The 23,469-nt window shown below is 42.2% G+C and overlaps 1 protein-coding gene across 3 annotated transcripts; it reads right to left on the reverse strand.

The window, feature by feature from the left end:
- Positions 1–116: 116 nt before the first annotated feature.
- Positions 117–23,187, reverse strand: ppp1r21 (protein phosphatase 1, regulatory subunit 21). Of its 3 annotated transcripts, none has more exons than XM_058796951.1 (22): positions 22,663–23,187; positions 22,389–22,457; positions 22,159–22,305; positions 20,446–20,523; positions 19,540–19,704; positions 19,192–19,250; positions 18,767–18,861; positions 18,630–18,682; positions 18,390–18,539; positions 16,875–16,976; positions 15,712–15,800; positions 13,826–13,962; positions 13,666–13,758; positions 11,310–11,437; positions 10,257–10,403; positions 9,907–9,999; positions 8,628–8,849; positions 7,436–7,483; positions 7,227–7,343; positions 5,750–5,848; positions 5,546–5,674; positions 117–852 (listed from the first exon to the last, which is right to left on the reverse strand). In XM_058796951.1, exons 1-22 carry the CDS (start codon positions 22,720–22,722, stop codon positions 823–825), a joined length of 2,310 nt encoding a protein of 769 aa, XP_058652934.1. In that variant the 5' UTR covers positions 22,723–23,187; the 3' UTR covers positions 117–822. The 3 variants fall into 3 exon arrangements, with proteins under 3 accessions (XP_058652934.1, XP_058652933.1, XP_058652932.1); XM_058796950.1 differs by having other exon boundaries at positions 7,448–7,483; positions 20,446–20,547; XM_058796949.1 differs by having other exon boundaries at positions 20,446–20,547; positions 22,663–23,186.
- Positions 23,188–23,469: the final 282 nt, after the last annotated feature.

Consider the following 23,469-nt stretch of genomic DNA (forward strand, 5'->3'; position numbering starts at 1 on the left):
TTGGTGAACGGGAAGAACTTCAGCTCCCAAAAACTTTATTTTTTTTTTAAAGTCTTGTTTAGTCCTCTTAGGATAAGCATTGGGCTCTGAAAAGAACAAAACGAAGGCAAAAAGGCTGAGTTTACAGCTTTATTGTCTTGATTTTGGTTGAATCCAGTACATTGTGCTGCTAAACAGATCCATATAAAGAGAAATAAGAGAGAGACCAAGATGAGATGATCATGACACTCATGCTGCCCTTCATCAGCTATCAGAGCACTCAAGAGCTCAATGGATTCAGTGACAGATTCACATCATACTCTACTGCACAATAATCTGTGATATATGACTTCTTCAACTCTACACAACGACAATAGATTTAGTGCGTAAAAACATGGTTTATTTTCTGAGGAAATGAAGCAGGAAAATCACTGTGGATTCAATGTGTTCATTCACATGGACCCTTCTCATCCAGACGATTTCTTCAGAATATTTGTTTGGAAAAAAGCACACGGGTTTACCATGATTTTACCTCTGAATTAATCACACACGCTTCTCTGCAGAATTAAAAACAGACTTGTGTGTGTATGAGTGTGTGTATGAGGCATGATTTCTCTAACAAACAACATCTGTGTGAAGAGAAACAGACGCTTTAATTCCACCATTAAACAAACACACACACACTCACACACGCACTCACACTCACACTCTCGCACACACACACACACACACGCACACACACACGCACAGCCGTGGTTCCTCTGGAGATCAGCTGCTTCCTGTCACATGTCTGGTGTTCGGTGTGGGAATGTTTGCCGTCACTGAGACAGACTTCTGTCCACATTATCGGCTCTTGTTCTTCTTTGAGTTTCCCTGCAAGAGTCCAGCAGAACAGAGCTCAGATTTCACTCAGTGCCTCATTCAAACATCAGATTTAGCAAAGTTTCATTATTACAGATGAGTCTTTTAATCAAAACAGTGTTTCTATTAGGGCTGGGTATTGACAATTTTCACGATTGCAATTCAATCCGATTCTGATTTGATTCAATATCAATTTTGGATTTATATCAGGTACAGTATATCTCTCAACTAATGCTGTAAATTAACCGTGGAGTCAGTTGGTACTACATTACTATAATATTGAAGGTTAAAATTAACTGATTTGTACACAAACACTTAAATGAATGAATGAATGATGCATTTATATAGCGCTTTGTGTATTGCTGTACACCCATAGTGCTTTACAATCATGTTGAGGGGTCTCTCCTCAACCACCACCAGCCTAAATTAGACCCATTAATTATATATATATATATATATATATATATATATATATATATATATATATATATATATATATATATAAAGAATTAAGGTTATAATACAAACTATGCAATTACACGTTATATTTCTACTCCAATTTGTTTTTTGAAATAGTACATTTTTAAATGGTAGTTGTTATAAAAACTTGACAGATTTGTTCAAATATATATAAAAAAAAAAACTAAATATTGAAGAACAGTAAAAATAAAAATAGTAAAGTAGAAATAATGAATATGTTCTGCTTTCCCGGACAAACAGGGATTTTTCAAACTCTGCTGCTCTGTTTCACAGAAACCTGGCTGAACGACGCCATTCCAGACAGCGCGCTTCATCTGCCTACCTTCCAGCTGATCAGAGCGGATCGCGACGCAGAATCAACGGGGAAATCACACGGCGGCGGGACGTGCTTCTTCATCAATGAGAGGTGGTGTACAGATGTAACTGTTAAAGAAGATGTGCTGTTCAGATCTAGAAGCTCTCTTCATTAACTGTAAGCCGTTCTGCTCGTTCATTCTCATGAGTGTCTTCATTCCTCCGCAAGCGCAGGTGAGCTCAGCTTTACAGAAGCTCGCTGATCAGATCACAGACACAGAACAACAACACCCGGGCTCTGTTTTAATCATTCTAGGGGACTTTAACAAAGCAAATCTCTCCCGTGAACTGCCAAAATACAGACAGCACATCACATGCCCCACCAGAGACAGTAATATACTGGATCACTGTTACACAGCAATAAAAGATGCATATCACTCTGTCCCACGAGCAGCTTTAGGACTCTCTGATCACTGTTTGGTTCATCTTATACCGTCCTACAGGCAGAAACTTAAATCTGCTAAACCTGTATTAAGAACTGTTAAAAGATGGACTAAATGAAACGGAGCAGGTTTTACAAGCCTGCTTCCACCTCACTGATTGGAGTGCTTTTGAAGCTGCTGCCACCGATCTGGACGAGCTCACAGAGACTGTAACATCTTATATCAGTTTCTGTAAGGATATGTGCATTACTACCAAGACTCCTCTAACTTACAACAACGACAAACCATGGTTCACTGCAAAACTCAGACAGCTCCGTCAGGCCAAAGAAGATGCTCGCAGGAATGGGGACAGAGTCTTGTATAAACAGGCCAAATACACACTGGAAAAGGAGATCAGAGCGGCAAAGAGGAATTATTCTGAAAAATATCAGTTCTCTTCCAGTGATTCTGCATCAGTGTGGAAAGGTATGAAAGACATCACCAACTACAAGACACCATCCCCCAGCACTCTGGAGAATCAACAACTGGCAGACGATCTGAATGAGTTCTGCTGCAGGTTTGAAAAAACACCCCACACCCGCCCTGAACACCGCTCCACACAACCTTTCACACCTCCAGCAACCCCCCTCTCCCCCACACCTGCAATTCAGATCAGTGAAGATGACGTGCGCCAGGTCTTCAGAAAGAACAAGAGAAGGAAAGCACCAGGCCCAGACGGTGTGTCACTAACCTGCCTAAAAACCTGTGCTGACCAGCTGACCCCCATCTTCACACAGATCTTCAACAGATCACTGAAGCTGTGCGAAGTCCCTTCATGCTTCAGACGCTCCACCATCATCCCCGTCCCAAAGAAACCCAAGATAACAGGACTTGACTTGACTACAGACCTGTGGCTCTAACGTCTGTGGTCATGAAGTCATTTGAAAGACTGGTTTTGGCTTATCTGAAGGCCTCCACTAGACCCTTACTGGACCCTCTGCAGTTTGCCTACAGAGCAAACAGGTCTGTGGATGATGCAGTCAGACTTCAGCTCCGCCTTTAACACCATCATCCCGGACACCCTTCAGAATAAACTAACTCAGCTCTCCGTCCCCACCTCCGTCTGTCAGTGGATCACCAGCTTCCTGACAGACAGACAGCAGCTAGTGACGCTGGGAAAATACCTGCCTCCCTGGTATATAACCCACTTGCAGTCTGCAAGAAGAGTGGTGAGGTGAGATGCCTCACTTTTGTATATTTCACTTCTGAAATATAAAAGTGTGTGAATGACCTGAATGAAGTGTATTAAAGGCACCGCTCCCATTCCAAGCACTGAATCAGCCAGAGATGACTCTGTAACATCAAATCTATATCATCTCACATATGTGTGCAGTGACACCCAGCAAACAGAAACTCTCCTGGTCAGTGCCCAGGAAGTAGCCATTCCTCTGGTGGAGTGGGCGTGAAGTCCAGGTGGAGTTTGTAAATTAGTTTCTTTGTAACACATTACAATCGGATTTACCACCACTAACATGAAATAGGTCTCTCTCGACAATTCTCAGCCCAAGAGACGAGTGTAATCACTCTTCCTCTGATGAAGAAAAAGGCGGTGGAAAGAACGCTAACAATTCCACCAATATGTTTGCTCCTGTTGTGTCCCTGACCTCAGGAACAAAAGCCGGATTAGTACTCAGAGTAACTTTCAATCTGAAAAATGAAGAGCGGGGTCCCCACTCTGGTTGCTTGGTGGACGAGATGAGTTAGAAAGGAGGATGGCATCCTCCTCATCCTCTTATAGTGGACCGCACATTCCAGGGGCCCTCTGATAATTCCTCATCATCATCATCATCCTGCCCGTCACACCCGCAAGGGCATCACTGAAGAGGGGGGGCAGATCAGGAGCCTGCACATTCATATCATCACCCCAGTTACTGGGCTCCTGCGGCTGCTTAGCGGTCTCCTCTCTGGGCTGAGTCTGAGAGGAGAAGCATGGCTCCTGGTTTCCTGCTATTGCCACCCTGAGTCTCCTTTCTCGGGTTTTTGCAGGAAAACCAGAACAAATAGAGCAGCCCTCTGGGTTAGATATGGCAGCTTGGGCATGCTTAACACCTCAACATGCTATACATGAAATCCATAGACGGCACGAGCACACGCGAGGGGAGCATCTTGTTAGAAAGAGAATGCTATTTGAAAAATAAAAAATAAAAATGGACAGAATTTTAAAATCTGAGATGTTTCATATGTAAAGTAACAAAGCACAAAGCTTATTGTCATTTATTGGAAGGGAGACGCGCTACGATGTTCTGTTCATTAACTGAAAACAGGCTAGACTAATCAATTCTTGGGATTTAAGAATCAATATCATTTCACAAACAAAAAAAATCAATATTTTTTACCCAGCCCTACTTTCTATACTGACAAGCAGCAGCAATATATTGTCTGTTTGTGAAGAGTTAAAGGGATCGTTCAGCCAAAAATGATCATTCTGTCACCGCTGACCCGTCCTCATGTTGTTCCAGTGAGTTTCTCTCTTCTGCTGAACACAACAGAACATGGGTAATCAAGCAGCTGATGGTCCCTATTGACTTACCATACTATGGAAGTTAACGGCTACCAGCAAGTGTTTGGTTACCAACATTCTTCAAAATTTTGTGTTGAACAGAAGAAAGAAACTCATGATAATGGGAAAACGATGACAGAATGATGATTTTGGGCTAAACTATTCCTTTAACCATGTCAGTGTGACAACTATTAATAATTCTGCTGCTACAATAACTGTTATGAATTGAACAAAACCTTCTGGGTTTCATAATTCTCAATAGCATCACATAACCAATTAATCAAATTCAAAATTAATAATAAACTACCAAAAGTTTATCCAACTTTACCTGAATACATACAGTATATTCACATAAACAGATATATAATACACAGCCGATCTCAACTGCATGATTTCTTATTTCATCTCAAAATGTAAACTATAATATTACCCAGCGATGTATTATTCAAATATGTACAAAAAAAGTCAAATATGGATGCTGGAGTCTTAAATCTTTAAACAGAGGCCAAACAAACAGCCGCTTCTGTCGTGATGGGTTTGAGATCTAGCTTGTTTCCAGTCTGATCATGTGGAGGATATAGAAAATTAATCATTTTGGCAACTGGTTTCAGCAAATTCCCCGGCGAGGAGGAAACTGAGGTCTGAAACACAGTATTTTATAGTACAATGACCTCTTACATGCTTAAAGATCACAGAAATCACTGGTGGACACTGAAGAAAAAAAAAAAAAAGATCTTACATTGACAAATCTAGTAACTCATATTTTAACAAAATCACAGCAGCTAAAGAGTTTATTTCCTATAACCTCTGCATTCGTTTCCACTCAAGTGTCACAGTAATTCCTCATAAGTTTTAAATGAAATGCAGAGTTTTAAACTGAAGTTCACTCTCTAAGAAATCTAACCCATATTTCAGAGCTAAACGATCAGCGGCAGCGCTGGGGTCTGACCTTGGAGGCGAGCTTGAGCGTGTCGATCTCGTCGCGCTGCTTGCTGAGTGTGTCGTTCATGCTGCACAGGTGGTCGCTCATCATGCTCAGCTGATCTTCATAGCTCCTCTTGGTGGTGCTGAGCTCGTCCTGAAGCACAGCAGAGCGTGTCAGCCAAACACCACACCACACACTGAGTCAGGTGAGCGCTGCCGCTAGCCGTACCTGTAAGCGTGTGATGTTCTGATGAGCCAGCTTCAGCTCCTCCGTCAGCGTCTCGCGGGACTTCTCTGCCATCGCCAGGCGTTTGGCCACAGCTCGACACTGGAAGAGAACACAGCGACACCGGACGTGATGACCGCTTCTGATCACATGTGCTCAAAGCATCGCTAATAACCGCATGTTCTCTGTCTGATACTCTTTTCAGCGTCTGCGTCTCAATCAACGAGGACATGAACACACAAACTTCATCTCCAGAGCTGCTCTGAGAGTCACTTCAGCAGCTTCACACAAAACTACCATCATATACACGCTGAAGCTGAAAGACCTGCACCACAACCCGTCAAAATAAAAGACCGGTTTAACTTGAAGAAATTATGACAGAAATATACTACTATTATATACTAAAACGTACTCTAAAGCTTACTTCTAAAAGAAGTGGCAACAACATTAATGTTTTTAGGGAATATCATACAACCAAGATATTCTTTCATCCATGTTTTAATTTTTACACTTCTGTTTTGCTGCATCTTATTTGACAAAAAAATTAAAATGCAATGTTTTTTGTAAATTAATTGTTCACATTTTACAAGATCAATGAAATCAAGTTGTATTAATTAGATTAATTCATTTCATCATTTTTTATGAGAAATTGTATTGAATTATAAAATCCAGGAAAAAATAAAAGGAAGAGCAGAATTTAGGGGAAAATAAAATAAAATGTAATGGGGCCTTATATCAAAATGTATCTTACTCTAAAGTTTAACTGTGAACAAAAAGTTTTTGTTTTTGTAAATACTGATATCATACAATATGGAAAAAAAACATCATTATAATATGTTTGGCCATATCACCCAGCCCAAGCTATTTTCCACTTAAAACAACTTCTGTATATTTATTAGTGCTGTCAAACGATTAATCGCATCCAAAATAAACGTTTTTTTTTCTCTTTACAAAATATATGTATGTGTACTGTGTATATTATATTTAGAAAATATTTACATGTATATAATCATATAATTAAATTTATATATAAAGATATTTAATATATAAACATAACATTTTTCTCAAATATATATACATGCATGTGTGTCTATTAATATATATGTAATATACACAGTTCACACGTTATGTAAACAAATACTTTTATTTTGGATGCGATTAATCATTTGACAGCACTAATATTTATTGATAATAGTTCACTCTTATTTAGAACAAAACTGACCAGTATTTAAGTCTCTTAATCATCTTTGACAGCTCAGTCATTTATAGGAGTCACTGCAGCACTGATACATGAGCACAATATAAACAATACATCTAGGTCTAAAACCAGACGATATCAGTGTTATATATCATATTACCCAGCTCAAAACCTCATTCAAAAACTGCAGAGAAACTGTACATGACCAAGTGTGTTTTCAAAGGAACATCATCTACTGTTTTAATGGATCTGCTGGACTGACCGTGTGTTGTAATGACTGACCTCAGCGTGGAAGTGGACGGCTTTACTGTCACACATCTGCAGCTGAGCGGTGAGCTCTGACACACGGCTCATGTAATGATGCTTGATCAGATGTTCACGAGACTCCTGATCTGCAGCCTACGGCACACAAACATCAACAGCTCATGATTCAGATTCATATTCATACAGCAGGAGTGAGTGTGCAGATACGCTTCATGAAGGGAACGCACATGAATACATACGCTCTCGCTGCAGGGAGTGATGGTCAGCATCCCGATCTGACAATACAGACACATAACAGACAGAAAAAAACATTTCAATAATGCATTTACTTTACGTCCAGTAATATTTGATAACAGATAATATAACCGGTATCGCACAACCTGGTTTAAAACACAGTTCAGGTCACACTAAGTTCTAATGGACATTTATTTTTGACACCTGCAACAAGGAAACAAGACACATTAACTCTGTGACACATATAGGAAATATGAAAGATTTTAAATGAAAATGAACTGAGCTGAACACAGACTCCAGTGTTTTGATTGGTCTCGAGTGGATTCCCCACAAACTCAAACTCCTCTGATTGGCTACTGCGTTCAAGAGCTCATGTCTGTGATTGGCTGTGACTGCAAACAAAAGGTCTCTTCAGAACACAATACACTGATGAACTCCACTGGAAAGGTGTTTGCCCTTTGAATTACAGATATGGGTGCTCCGACTGATCGGCTACCGATCGCTATCGGCCGATAATCGCTTTGTGATGTTTGATCGGCGGCCTGATCTCACGCTGAAGATGCATCTGCCGTGAGAGGTTTGGCATCTCACCGTCTCAGTCTCTGTCCGGCGCCGGTAATATAATTATAATGAGGTACAATTCATATTTCTTCATTTAATAACTTATAAAGAAATTTGAAAACCTTATATGAGACGTAATTCCACAAGCAGCGTGAGTGAATCACGGCGCTCTCGCTCTCTTTCTCTCTCAAAATGTGCAAATGGCTTCAAATCACACCGCGTCCGCACTATAAGCGAGCTCATTTGGCTTTTTGGCTAGGTTTAAAGGAAAAGAGCACTTTTAGATAAACAAGGCAATTGTAGATGGCACTCGTGGAGGTAGGAAGACAAAGCTCTTTATGAACCGCAGGACTGCTTGTAAGAAAGCTTTAAATGCTCAAGAAAAGGCAGCAGAGCTGTTTCTGTCAACGGTAAGTTTTAATGTATGCCTTTGATAACTTAAGAAAAGTATTTTAAATGTTTTGCCACTTATTACATAAATCTAGAAGTAAATCTTGAATGTGTTGCTTATATTTATTGTGTTTAAACACGTCTATGAAAGATTGTACTGTACTGTGTAAAAAAGACTCAAAATGCATTTTCAGTATCAATGTTTGGATTGGAAATCAAAGTAATGTCACTCACGATGCTGGCGTCCTGAACGGGCTCCGGAGCGTCAGCACACACAGGCTCGGGGCTGTCCGCGGCGCTGTGCGTCTCTGCTGGGCATCCGGTGGTGATCTGAGCCTCCAGCTGAGCGATGCGCTGGATCTCCTTCTGCAGACGCACCTGCCCCAGCTGAGCCTCCAGCAGCCAGTGCTCCTTCTCCTGCTCCAGACGAGAGATCTTCTCCTGACTCTGAGCCACCTGCCGAGCACACGCACCGTCAGACAGAGACACACACACACACACACACACACACTAGAGGTCGACCGAGTGATCGGGATGATTTTTAAATGAATCTGCATCGCTCGGTTGTGCTGCAAATCAGACCGATTTATAGGCAGGCGCATCTGCGGGCAGCTAAGCGTTGTTGTTCACACACAGCTTCAGCTAACGATGGCAGGGCAAAACAGACCGTTTCGAAAGCGTAATCACACTTTAGCCTACTAGAGCTGATGCCGACTGTGCTTATATTAATAAGTGCAACAAGTCATTTGCATGTGAAAGTAGAAACGCGTGCAATTCAGACGAAACTTCTGGGCTGATTATAACGTGCACGTTTATTTTCTTCATTAAATGTTTGTGTGGGTCCAACAATAGCCTCCACGAAAATATATGAGTGAGCTTTTATTTTTATCATCACTTAGATTATGGCTATTTGACTTATAGCAGTGTCCAGTGTTTCCCATACATCGAGTCTTTTGATTTTCCAAATGGCTTATATATTTTGTTGCATAAACTGCGGGTGTTTTTATATGAATGTATCTTTGAAAAGAACCGACCATCTTCAGAAAAGCTTAAATGTTAATTTCATCTTTCCTGTAATGCCTGATAAAGTAGCGTTTGCGTTTATTAGATTACAGCCGTTACCAGGGAAACGGCTCCAGCAGCGCCTCCTGCAGGCAGAGGATGAGTGTGCATGTGCAGGTCTGTGGGAAACACTGGTGTCTGCCAGCAAACATAAACAAAAAGCATGCTTCAGAACTGTTTTGAGAAGGTGCTTAAGTTTTGAGCCATGTATTATTACTGTGAATTAGGCTGCTATTACTACTATCTGTACCCTGCAATAATCATTTACTCAAACTCTCTTCTATGAGATGAAGAAAACAAACAAAGCAAATCGGCCAAAAAAATCAGCATCATATCTCGGCCATCGGCTGCCCTCATTTCTAAATATCGGCATCGGCCAGAGAAAAACCCAAGTCGGTCGACCTCTAACACACACACACACACGCGGTCTGAGACGCGTCTGCACACATACCTGCTGCATGAGTCCCTCTCTGCTCTCCGTAGAGCTCGTCAGAACGTGTCTGTTTGCTAACGCTTCTCTGTACGGCACCGATTCTGACTGCACCTGAACACACATGAAAACACAACAACGCTCAGTCAGGTGACCAATACAACGCCTCCACTCACTGCGTCTGAAGACTGGACTGCACACAAACATGGGTTTAGAGGCCCGCTCTGATTTCATCTCATCCCTCTCCCCAAATTCATGCGTGTCATACTTTTCAGGTCAGAGACTATGAAAATCTGTATAACTATGTAAAAATCCCATCCTGTGTGTGGCGTCTCATGACCGCAGGACGTCTGTGTGTCAGAGATCAGGACCTTTCTGATGGTGCTCATGTAGGTGGCAGCTCGTCTCTTGTTCTCCGTCACGCTGTCCACCTGCCGCGGGTTCAGGAAGCCTCCTCGTGGACTGTAGCCGGGACACGACGCCAAGAAATCCAGGTTGTTGCTGAAGAAGGTGGCCATCTGGAGGAGACAGAACTGAATGAAGAGGAGCGCAGCGCTGTGTGTGTCTGTGTGTGTTAGAGATGGTAAGATTCACTGATTCGCTCGGTGCATCAGCATAAAAGTTAACAATGTGATGCAGCGATTTAAAAAAAGTGTGCATAGGATATAAGTTGTCATTATATCACCCTGCAGCCCTAGACTGGTCACCCACTGAAGCTAGCTGCTGCTGGACGAGGTGTTAGTGAGACCACCCTGTGCTCTGTGTGGGTCCTAACGCCCCAGTATAGTGACGGGACAAGCACCGTCTTTTGGATGAGATGTTAAACCGAGGTCCTGACTCTCTGTGGTCTTTAAAAATCCCAGGATATCTTTCGAAAAGAGTAGACCCCGGCTTCCTGGACAAATTTGCCCATTGGCCTCTGACCATCATGACCTCCTAATTATCTCCAAACACTGATTGGCTTCATCACCGTCTCCTCTCCACCAGTAAAGCTGGTGTGTGGTGGGCGTTCTGGCTGCCGTCGCCTCATCATGAGGAGCAACCCCCTTACTATGTAGTAAAGTGCCTAGAAAAGCACTATATAAATGTAACAAATTATTATTATTATTATTATTTGTATCACAATGCATCATTTCTAAAATATTTGCATCAGTAGAAAACTATTTACTTACAGCGGAGGCCAAAATGATCAGAACTCTAGTCTTTTCATCTAAAAATGGTTTTAAGTCAGTTATTTGTTCATTTCAGTATTTTGCTGTAGTGTGTCAGGAGGAAATATCCGTTTACATTTCCAAACACTCATTTAGCCATTAATTGTAATAATGGAGTGAGATTTTAGTTTGCTCCACAGAGAGATCTGATGGGATCATCATCAGTCTGAAGAAACAGAAGAAACTGAGACAGACTACATCTGAAGTGAAGACCTTTCCACAGCTGTTGGTGAGCGACGCCAGCGAGGACAGCAAACACTCGTTAGTGGTGCGAAACTTCTGCGTGACGGTGGGCAGATCCTGCTCCAGAGACGCCTTCTGACTGTAGTGCTGCGACAGCTCTGCTCACACACACACACACACACACACACAGCATTTAAGACTAGTCAGTAAAGAAGATTTAAGGAGTAAATCGAAGGGAACACAATATGTCAATGCGTTCTCTGAATCCACATCTAGGCCAGGGGTCTCCAACCTTCTTTACACCGCGGACCGGTGACGGTTTGAAAATATTCTCACGGTGGGGGGGGTGAATTTATATAAATTATATATATAGTGGTTCAACGGATCATATTGTGGTTTTTGAGTCAGAGATTGCATGTTTTTTTTGGATAATTAAGAAAAAAAAAATATTTAAAGCACAGAGAATGAGAACGCCGAAGCGTTTTTTGACATAACTTTGTGTGTATATATCTTAAACACAGGGAGACGTGAAAGAGGAATCGGCTGGGTGTTTCTGCGCTGTCTGAAGCGCTTCGGCTGTGTGTGAGAACAGCGTGAGTGGTTTAGAACTGCTTGAACTTGTTGTAAGACAACACACCCAACTGAGAGACACAATCTCCACACCTCCACTTCCTTTATTCACTTTCACGCTCTCTCCACTCATTTCCCCTCAAAACTGTTTTCATTTTGGAGTCAGATGAATTAAAGAGGTAATGTATTTAGGAAAATATATTTAATTTATTTTGTTGCATAAAAGGAAAGACAGCATCACGCAAGAATCCTTCTGCCGTGCCATTGGCTGCTGTCGCTGGACCAGTGGGCGGACCTTACACCTGTAAATTGGCAAATTAATCAGCGAATCACATGCGTGCCGAACGGTGGGGTCTGGTCTGTACGAATCACGGATCAGCTGCGCTCCGTTTAACGCCTAATACATCAGATCAGAACAATCTTTCACATACTAACTGATCATGAAATCATCAAATTACTACTCCATAATCAATCACATACAACGAAAATACTGAATAATTAGAACAATCTTCAACACGCAACAAGCAACAGTGTCTCATCTAGCGGTCAACCGATGTGGGTTTCTGACAGCCGCTGCCGATATCTTGTAACGCAGGGTGACCGATGGCCGATATAAAGCCGATATCATGTCATAATTAATATTTAAGAAATTTGAAATCATTTAATCATCTAAAAATGGATTAAAAAATAAATGTGTAAAATAAACAATTACACTTTAGATGATAAAGTATTTTTCACAAATAAATAAATATTTAATAAAAATATAATTAACACGGAAGTAAACACTGACTAACAGGGCTCTCAGTATTCTGGGAAGTTTGTGTGCTTCGGGAATCATATTTCTTCAAATAAAGCCAAGATAACATTCATTTTACATTCAGCACACAGTGCAAATGAGATGAATATGACAGCGAGCAAATGCATAAAGCGCAGTATAATATAAAATCAGGAGTTTAAAGTGCGTCACGCAGAGAACACGCAGCACACAAACACACTTCATCTCACAGCTGGATTCAACAAGTTTGCAAGGTTTGTGAAATTAAATGTTCGTTAGTCATTCAAAGATTTGTTTAAATGACATAAATGCGTATTTGCCGAATGCTGACGGCAAACGAGAAAGTAATGTTTGTCTTTCTATTACTAATAATATAAAAGCAATCGCTATAATACTTTTTGTATACATTTGAATTGCTTTAACAGTTCTGATTATTAGCCAGACTTCTCTCTGTATTAGACAGAGCTGTTAACGACGACAGCGAACAAGAGGAGCGCTGTGTGCTCAGGTGCTGTCCTTCTCAGCGCCGGCAAAATAAAAGTCCCACCTCGAACGCATCGGCCGATGCCGATATTTGAAGAATATCGGCAAATATCGGCCGCTATATCGGGCTTGGTGATGTACACTAGTGTATAGTGCATCTATACACATTTCCCAGAGCGTTCTTGCGAGCCGGCAGCAGCTCCTCCTCGGGCCGGTAGTGGGTCGCGACCCGGTGGCTGGGGACCTCTGGTCTAGACAAACACTGTGAGTTTTATTAGCAACACTTTAAAGTTTAAAATCACAACCTTCCACAGATGTCCATACTTTGTTTTACAGTGCAAATGTCTAAAGATTCTTATATCAATTAGATTAGGTAAGAAGTCTTGTTTAATGAGGAATTGAGCAAAATGAAGTGAGTTTATGATAAAAAATAAAAATAAAAAATTATTCAAAGAGAAAACAAGTTTCCATTGTCAGATGTTTGTTCTTGTTTTAAACGCTTCATTTTGTTCAATTCAATTGTTTTGCAGCGAGTGCAGCATTAAAGCCCCGACTCACCTGTGGCGGCGTCGTGAAGGCCGTGTAAACACGCGCTCATCTGGGTGAAGACTGCGTTAGCACTGCTCTGACACATGGCATCTGAACACACACCTGCGGCACAAGACAGCACTCAGTCAAACTCTCAGACACACACACACACACACACACACACACTCACTGGGCAGGGCTAGCAGAGCCACGTAAGACTTCAGCTTCTGGAAGACAGCGGTCAGTTTCTTCATGTCCTTCTGTAACTGCCGGTTCTTGGACGCCAGCGCTGTCGTGCAGAGAGACGCCTCGCAGTCCTCCTCTAGACTGCACAACACACACACACACACACACACACAAGCTCAAATTCACGACTGACGTCTTGGAGACAAGAAAACACGTTGCCCTGCACTGATCAAAAACTGCACTGCATTAACAGAGCTTGCATTTCAACACATTGTATTGTCAAGACTTGCATCTTCAGCGCAGAAATTCAACAAGTTTATATTTCAGCTGTGAACATTTTAATTGGAAATTGCAAGCTCTGAAAATACATTCAAATGCATTAAAACATTAAAATATCCCAAATCCACTTGAACAGTGTGATATATTTAATGCAGTTGTGTAGTTACGTTATCCCAAAAGTACCCAAGGATTAGTAAATCCAGAGAAATTCCCATTTTTAATGATGGCTCACCCCTGGTCAGTGATGTAATATCTGGACTCTAGCTTCCGCCTGCAGAAACTGTGGTGACTCTCGGACACAAACGCTGATGTACAGTTAAACTAAATCCATTACGGATGTTAAATCAAATGAAAATGAAATGAAGTGTTGACTGCAGCATTAAATTTAGATCTGCTCAATGTTGCCCCATGATTTTTTTAATGCATTTTTACAGTGTTGCACATTATAACCCCACACACACACACACACACACACACACACACACACACACACACACACACACACACACACACACACACACACCAGTCTGTTGAGCTTATGAATGCAAGGAGTTTTTTGTTCACTGCACACACTCGCTGACTGAATTCAGCTCTCACGCGAACTCTCTCATCATAAACAACAAGCGTTTCCTTAGGTTTCAATTTAAGAACTAGTAGCAAATATTTGACTTTTGGGACTCGATTCAAACCGTAATTCTCATACCCTGAACTGTGTGTGTGTGTGTGTTTAATAGTGCAGTTTTATGTATAGTAGAGTAGATCAGTAAATTCTTGTTCCTTGCAAAGAAAGGTGTCTCGTGTGTTCTGATCATTAGCTACCGTCTCGTGCCCAGAACTTGTTTACTTGGCTCAGTTGATGATATTATCACTAGCATGTATTATGACCTTTGGCCAAGGGAATAATATAAACATCAGAATTGGTAAGAAATACTCATTTTTAACCATACGCTGGACGAATAGCTGATAAGTTGTAAAATATTAATTCTGAATCAGTTTTAATCAAGTTGATGGATTCTCACTGAGCTTGACCAGCTCTTACAGTATGAAGAGACTCACTCAAAGCGTGTACAGACAGCGGCACTGATGATCAGGGGAGAGTTTGAGAGTGCTTAGACTCGCGCTAGACTTAAGTCACTCATAATGTAAATGTTCTTTGCTCGCTTTCTCTGTTTTGTTTTGTTTTGTTTGGTTTTTTTCGCCGTTTGAATAACTGTGGAAGGTACAAACAAAGATAAAGTGCAATCCTTATCTTTGTGATTTTAAAATAATTGAAGGAAACAAACTATATATGGCATATTTCGAACAATTAAAATCAAAACAAATTTCTAGAAATGAAAATGTCTTATGAAAAAAAAGTCAGATTTCAGTTTTAATGTAAAAAGCATATTTTCACGCTGCTCCGGTTGCTCAGATGACTATGTTCTGTGTTACTGGACGGAGTCACGTGACTACACACACGGTCAGGGCTGCCTTAACGAAATTACGGTTGTGAATTTTTTTTTTTTTTTTTGATGAATCCCCCAGCCCTATTACACACACACATATATATATATATATATCTATCCTGTATATGTGTGAAGCTGATAGAGGTGTGCTGTGGCGGTGAAGCACCTCTGGAGCTGGTAGGGCAGGATCTTCTGCAGGAAGCTGCTGTAGGAGGAGAAGGATCTGGAGAAGTCCTGCAGCTTGGCCAGCGTCTCCTGCAGACACAGAGAGGCTGGAGTGAGGCGTGATCGTGTGTGTGTGTGTGTGAGTGTGTGCGCGTTTTTGTGACAAATCAGGACATAGATGTGTATAATGACGAGGGTATGGCAGGTATTACAAGGTGAAGGTGGCATCTCAGGACATTGACCCATGTCCCCACTTTTCAAAACGCTTATAAATCACTCAGAATGAGTTTTTTTGGGGAAAGTTGAAATGCACAGCCTCCTGTAAGGGGTAGGTTTAGGTGTAGGGTTGGTGTAGGACAATAGCACATACAGTAAGTACAGTATAACAACCATTACGCCTATGGGATGTCCCCACTTTTCACAAAAACGAACATGTGTGTGTGTGTATGTGTGTGTGTGTGTGTGTGTGTCTGTGCGTGTCTGTGTCTGTGTCTGTGTCTGTGTGTGTCTGTGTCTGTGTGTGTGTGTGTCTGTGTGTGTGTGTGTCTGTGTCTGTGCGTGTCTGTCTGTGTGTCTGTGTCTGTGTCTGTGCGTGTCTGTCTGTGTGTCTGTGTCTGTGTCTGTGCGTGTCTGTCTGTGTGTGTGTCTGTGTCTGTGCGTGTCTGTCTGTGTGTCTGTGTCTGTGTGTGTGCGTGTCTGTCTGTGTGTCTGTGTCTGTGTCTGTGCGTGTCTGTCTGTGTGTGTGTCTGTGTCTGTGCGTGTCTGTCTGTGTGTCTGTGTCTGTGTGTGTGCGTCTGTGTGTCTGTGTGCGTGTCTGTCTGTGTGCGTGTCTGTCTGTGCGTGTCTGTCTGTGTGCGTGTCTGTCTGTGTGCGTGTCTGTCTGTGTGCGTGTCTGTCTGTGTGCGTGTCTGTCTGTGTGCGTGTCTGTCTGTGTGCGTGTCTGTCTGTGTGCGTGTCTGTCTGTGTGCGTGTCTGTCTGTGTGCGTGTCTGTCTGTGTGCGTGTCTGTGTGCGTGTGTCTGTGTGCGTGTCTGTCTGTGTGCGTGTCTGTCTGTGTGTGTGTGTGTGCGTGTGTCTGTGTGCGTGTCTGTCTGTGTGCGTGTCTGTCTGTGTGTGTGTGCGTCTGTGTGTCTGTGTCTGTGTGTCTGTGTCTGTGTTCTCTCACCAGAGCAGTGATGCCGTCCTCTGTGATGCTGTGATGCAGCTGCAGCAGATCTTCCTCCAGCGGACGCAGGTACGAGGCGTTCTCGTGCAGATACTGAGAGAACTGCACACACACACACACACACCACACACACACACTCTCCGCTTACATGAATCAGCAGATTCAACATTACAGGAGCGCTTTAATTCAACACTGAAGCATCATCAATACGTCCTGCAGATTTAGCCTGAGTTACGGCCAGCTCTTTTAACATTCAATCCTCACAACATACTAGTATCTGTTTTCACGCTACCAGTACTCATTATTTTAGCTGCTCTTATCTATTCAGTTAAGCACTAGTACTTATTCTTTATCTACTAGTCATTTAAAAAAAGTACTTATTCAGTATATAATAGTACATATTATTAAATACTAGAACTTAATTATTAGATACTGGTTCTTATTCATTACACTAAGTTTTTTTTCTCTTTTCACTAGTAAGATTTTTATTTAATTGAACTCTGCAAAACTCTGCAGGACTGACGCTGACCATGGCATAGATACTATCAGCTAAAACATCTGTCCGATATGTAAGAGATATTGAAGAGTCGTTACTGCATAATTAAAGCGTGTTGTGGTGATGGACATCACTGTCCAGAGAGGAACTCTTCATCTGCTCACATTCACACAGTATTTGATGAAATATACTTATCATTTTCTGTACAATACCTCTGTTTCAGGTGCTGAATGCTTGAGATACATTCATTCAATCAACACCATAATTAGCATTAAACGAGAAAACAGAATGAAATAGTTTTCTGACAGAAAGAGCCACATGATCTCGCTTTCAGAGATGCACCCATACTTCAGCATCTGAAGTGAATTTGTCCGAAACAGTTTTGAAAAGCTGAAATGAAGCGGTGACCTTGATTGGCGTTTGTGTTTTGACTGTATGAGTGTTTGTTTCACAGCGTGGATGAACTTCAGCCGGATGCAACCAGATATTTTAGTCTACACGGTGTTCAGCTGACGAGCGAACTAAACTTCATTAAACATTAGCTGTAGATGATTAGCTCTCAAAATTTTCAAAATTGAGATTTATACAGCGTCTGAAAGCTGAATAACTAATCTCTCCATTGATGTATGGTTTGTTGGACAATATTTGTCTGAGATACAACTATTTGAGAATCTGAGGGTGCAAAAAAACGAAATATTGAGAAAATCTCCTTTAAAGTTGTCCAAATTAAGTTTTGATATATTTACGGTAAGAAATTTACAAAATATCTTCATGGAACGTGATCTTTACTTAATATCCTAATGATTTTTGGCATAAAAAGAAAATGTATAATTTTGACTCATACAATGTATTGTTGGCTATTGCTCCAAATATAGCTGCTGCTTATGACTGCTTCTGTGCTGCAGGGACACTTATTATTCTTTTAATATAAAACATTTTCTTCAATCTCAAATTATGTGAATTTTATCACAAAATTCAAACAATAAATCTGGTTTTATTGATGCAGTCAGTGTCTGTACCTTCAGGTTGACGGTCGAGATGGCCTCGATGGACGAGTCCAGCGGGTAGATGTGGACTCTCTGCTCCGTGTACGAGTGGAAGTTCAGCAGAGCCGAGACCAGATTCTGCACAAACCCTAGAGCCTGAGCCGCCACGTCACGAGCCTTCAGCTGCACGCGCACACACACACACACACACACATGACGTTACGCTGCTCTAACAGTCACACTGACAGCAGACAGCAGGAGGATCCCGCTCACCTGATGCCTTCGGTTGTGCAGAGGAACGTTCAGACTGTTGTAGTCACTCAGCTCTGCAGGAAACACAATACTCACAGTCACACACATGACTAAACACCAAACACATGTGTGTGAGTGTGTGTGAGAGAGATACTCACGGGTGTCGTTGAAGGGCACTTTCTCCTGGATCACACTGCTGCTGTGCTTTAACTGACTGCTCACTTCACTCTGGTACTTCCTCAGCTGCTGCTGACTGACACACACACACACACTCCATACATCAGCTATTCAACATCGCTGTCACAGCTATATATAATGGAGAAGATATTTCAGAAGACATCTGAGTAAGATGTGACTGCTGATCATCATTTAGACGCCCATATGAACAGGTTACAGCACAGCTGTGCTGCGATCTGCTGTGGTTCAGTGTGTTTTAAGTGTGATCTGGATATGGGATGCACCTCGATGTATAAAAAGGATCATACTACACAACAGAAACACTGTGCGTGTGAACCAGGCGTCCTGAATCACAGGATCAGAGATAGTCCTTGCACTGTAGTGATGAGTGAATGGAGATACTCACCACTCTTCAGTTCTGATTCGACAGTCCTTGGCTTCTCTTTCCAGCGTCTGAGCCTTTACCTGAACATCATTAAACAGACACGTTTACACCTCATCATGGACATACACACATCAACATCAATTACATATCGAGCACAGCGTTGGGTTAAAACAGCGGTCAAGTTCAGAAAAACGCGTCTCAAGGCCTAGATCAACACACTAGATCAGAATGAAAGTCTCCAGAACAGTGAGCTAGAAATCCATCTGTGTGAAAAGTGATTTAAGTGTTGTCAAGACGGTCATCTTGAGCATCTCGAGGCCCATTCCTAATGAACACACTGGGTTTCCAGCATGTGAATGTGTCCCTGACCTCCAGACGGGCTTTATCGTTCTGCAGTTTCTCGATGGCGTCTGTGTATTTGCGGTTGAGAGCGTCGACGACGGCCTGATGCTGCTCAGACTCTTTCTCCAGCTGATCCAGCCGTGCTCTCAGCTGAGCCTCCTGTCGACGGTACTGCTCATCCGCTTCATAAAACTACAGACAGAAGAACACAACACCATCAACAGCTGAACTCTCACCGGTGAGCTCTGATTATGCTAACACTACATGACTATCTGCATGATTGTTCTTAGTAATAAGTGAGAAGAAAAAGAGAGGACCAAGCACCGAACCATGAGGTTCCCCGCTGCTTAACTTATGTGATTTATCTCCCTTTTGTCCATAAAAATGGACTCCTTAACCTTGCTGATCTAAAATTAAATTAATCAAATGGAATTTGACATGGAGCATAAATGTTTTTTTTGTTTATTAGTTAGTTTGTATAGGGGTCAGATCAGATGCACAATTCCACCCGCTCCAAATCAGACAGAGATCAAGCAAAAGCGAGAGATTGTGTGTGAAGCTAATTACTTTAAAAACAGTGACATTCCCACCTCACTGCCAAGAAACATCATGTAGTTCTTTCTGTAAAAAAGCTGTTTTATTGATAAAAGTCGAGCGACAGCGTTGACAATGAGTTTCTGTGTTTGAGAATGTTTCTGTGTGAGCATGTGACCGTCTGCGTGTGTATGTATTTTGTACAATGATATCTGAACTGTTGTTTTATTGTGTTTGAGATGACAATAGTGAGTAAGTCATAACACTATTGAAAGTCTATGCATTCACTGTGTGATGAAGCTCTTCTGAATGTCAAAAACAGTTCAAACACAGCCGGATGCACAGAATCAATCTGCGTCCCACACACACACACACACACACACACACACACACACACACCTGGATGTGAAGCCGCTCGTTCTCCTGGATCTTCTTCTGCAGATCTTCATCAAACACACTCTGTGTCTGCAGGTTGACCTGAGATGGAGAGTCACCTTTATTCTGCGCAAACAAACACAAACCAACAACAATGACTGCTGATGCACGTTAAACGTCCTCCCGCGGTCACGTGTGTGAGAGTAAGACAGCATCTCATCTAGCGGTCGACCGATGTGGGTTTCTGACAGCCGCTGCCGATATCTTGTAACGCAGGGTGACCGATGGCCGATATAAAGCCGATATCATGTCATAATTAATATTTAAGAAATTTGAAATCATTTAATCATCTAAAAATGGATTAAAAAATAAATGTGTAAAATAAACAATTACACTTTAGATGATAAAGTATTTTCCACAAATAAATAAATATTTAATAAAAATATAATTAACACGGAAGTAAACACTGACTAACAGGGCTCTCAGTATTCTGGGAAGTTTGTGTGCTTCGGGAATCATATTTCTTCAAATAAAGCCAAGATAACATTCATTTTACATTCAGCACAGTGCAAATGAGATGAATATGACAGCGAGCAAATGCATAAAGCGCAGTATAATATAAAATCAGGAGTTTAAAGTGCGTCACGCAGAGAACACGCAGCACACAAACACACTTCATCTCACAGCTGGATTCAACAAGTTTGCAAGGTTTGTGAAATTAAATGTTCGTTAGTCATTCAAAGATTTGTTTAAATGACATAAATGCGTATTTGCCGAATGCTGACGGCAAACGAGAAAGTAATGTTTGTCTTTCTATTACTAATAATATAAAAGCAATCGCTATAATACTTTTTGTATACATTTGAATTGCTTTAACAGTTCTGATTATTAGCCAGACTTCTCTCTGTATTAGACAGAGCTGTTAACGACGACAGCGAACAAGAGGAGCGCTGTGTGCTCAAGTGCTGTCCTTCTCAGCGCCGGCAAAATAAAAGTCCCACCTCGAACGCATCGGCCGATATGCGCTATATCAGGCTTGGTGATATATCAGTCGACCACTAATCTCATTTGCTCCCTGTGATTTCTGAAACTAATCCTAGTCCTGTGGCTGGACAGTGAATGATGGAGAAAGAGTGTGTATATGTGTGTGTGTGTGTGTGTGTGTGTGTGTGTGTGTGTGTGTGTGTGTGTGTGAGAGGGTGTGTGAGAGTGTGTGTGTGTGTGTGTGTGTGTGTGAGAGTGTGTGTGTGTGTGTGTGTGTGTGTGTGTGAGAGTGTGTGTGTGTGTGTGTGTGTGTGTGTGTGTGTGTGTGTGTGTGTGTGTGTGAGAGTGTGTGTGTGTGTGTGTGTGTGTGTGTGTGAGGTGTGTGAGTGTGTGTGTGTGTGTGTGTGTGTGTGTGTGTGTGTGAGAGTGTGTGTGTGTGTGTGTGTGTGTGTGTGTGTGTGTGTGTGTGTGTGTGTGTGTGAGAGTGTGTGTGTGAGAGTGTGTGTGTGTGTGTGTGTGTGTGTGTGTGAGTGTGTGAGAGTGTGTGTGTGAGAGTGTGTGTGTGTGTGTGTGTGTGTGTGTGTGTGTGTGTGTGTGTGTGTGTGTGTGTGTGTGAGAGAGTGTGTGTGTGTGTGAGAGTGTGTGTGTGTGTGAGAGAGGTGTGTGTGTGTGTGTGTGTGTGTGTGTGTGTGTGTGTGAGTGTGTGTGTGTGTGTGTGTGAGAGGGCGTGTGTGTGAGAGAGGGTGTGGTCACTTTGCTCTTCTTGCTCTTGCTCTCAGACAGCAGCAGCTCCTCCTGCAGTAGCTCCACTCGTTTGGTCAGCTGCTGGTTCCTGAAGCTCAGGCTGTCCATCTCCTGCTCCACCTTCCTCAAGCTCTGCTCCTTCTGCTTCAGCTCATCCTGCGCACACACACACACACACACACACACGTGAGCACACCACCAGACCTCCAGCGCAGGGGCGGGCCAGACGTCACACACACCTTCAGGGAGCAGGAGGCGGTCTGCTCGTCCACCACGGCCTTCTTCAGCACCTGATTCTGAGCTCTGAGCTGTCACACACACACACACACACACACACAGCGGTCAATCACACAGAAACCACTGCATATACAGTTCACCAGAACACATTTCATCATTTACACACGTTTAACGTTAGAAGATGAAATGACAAATAATAGGAGACAGTGTTTAAGAACCGACAGACATCACTCTTTCATCACTAGTGTCTGATGATGATGATGATGAAGAGCTCACCTTTGAGTACTCCTGGGCCAGTTTACTGTATTTACTCTGCAGATCCGTCACGTTCGCCATGATGCCTGCTGTCAGAGGAGTGTGTGTGTGTGTGTGTGTGTGGATCTATGAGTGTTTGATCATCTGTTGTGGAGATAGAGTCACGTGAGCAGTGACTGACTACATCTGCGGCTAAAGCTAATGCTAAGCGGATATCTGCATCAAGCACAGCGGATATTTTACACAGACCTTGTCAAAATAGCGTAACGTGTATCATATTTCAGTCTGAGACCGTCGACTGTTTTAACAAGTCAAACCTGTTAAAATCGTTCATTTGTTTTGATCCTTGTATCGTCTCTAGCCATCAGCAGGCAGAATGACACCAGACACATCGAAACATCGCGCTGTGAATCACTCTCCCGACAGCTAAACAAATCAAATGACATTCACATGCGCGGATCTCTTATTTATTATCGCTTTCGAGCGGCTCTGTGCACATCAGCGACTCTATCACCGGACCGACCGATCACGTGATCACGGCAACGGCGCACACCCTTCAAAATAAAAGCCCCTATCATAAAATATCACATGAACATCATCCTCAACAACAATAATAATAATAATAATAATAATAATGTGACGTTTATTGAGCACGTCTTAAGATTAACTTATACTAATGGATGAAAAGGAACTTTGCAAAATTTGAATCAATTAAAGCAATAGTTTAGCAGTTCTGAGCCGCTCGCAGCTGCCGCCTGCTGATCAAACCAGCTTTTACACACCGCAGGGGCCCCTGTCCCTCACAGGGCCCTTCAAATTATCCTAACC

Source organism: Onychostoma macrolepis, chromosome 13, assembly GCF_012432095.1.
Source record: "Onychostoma macrolepis isolate SWU-2019 chromosome 13, ASM1243209v1, whole genome shotgun sequence".
In the NCBI taxonomy this organism is placed as follows: Eukaryota; Metazoa; Chordata; class Actinopteri; order Cypriniformes; family Cyprinidae; genus Onychostoma; species Onychostoma macrolepis.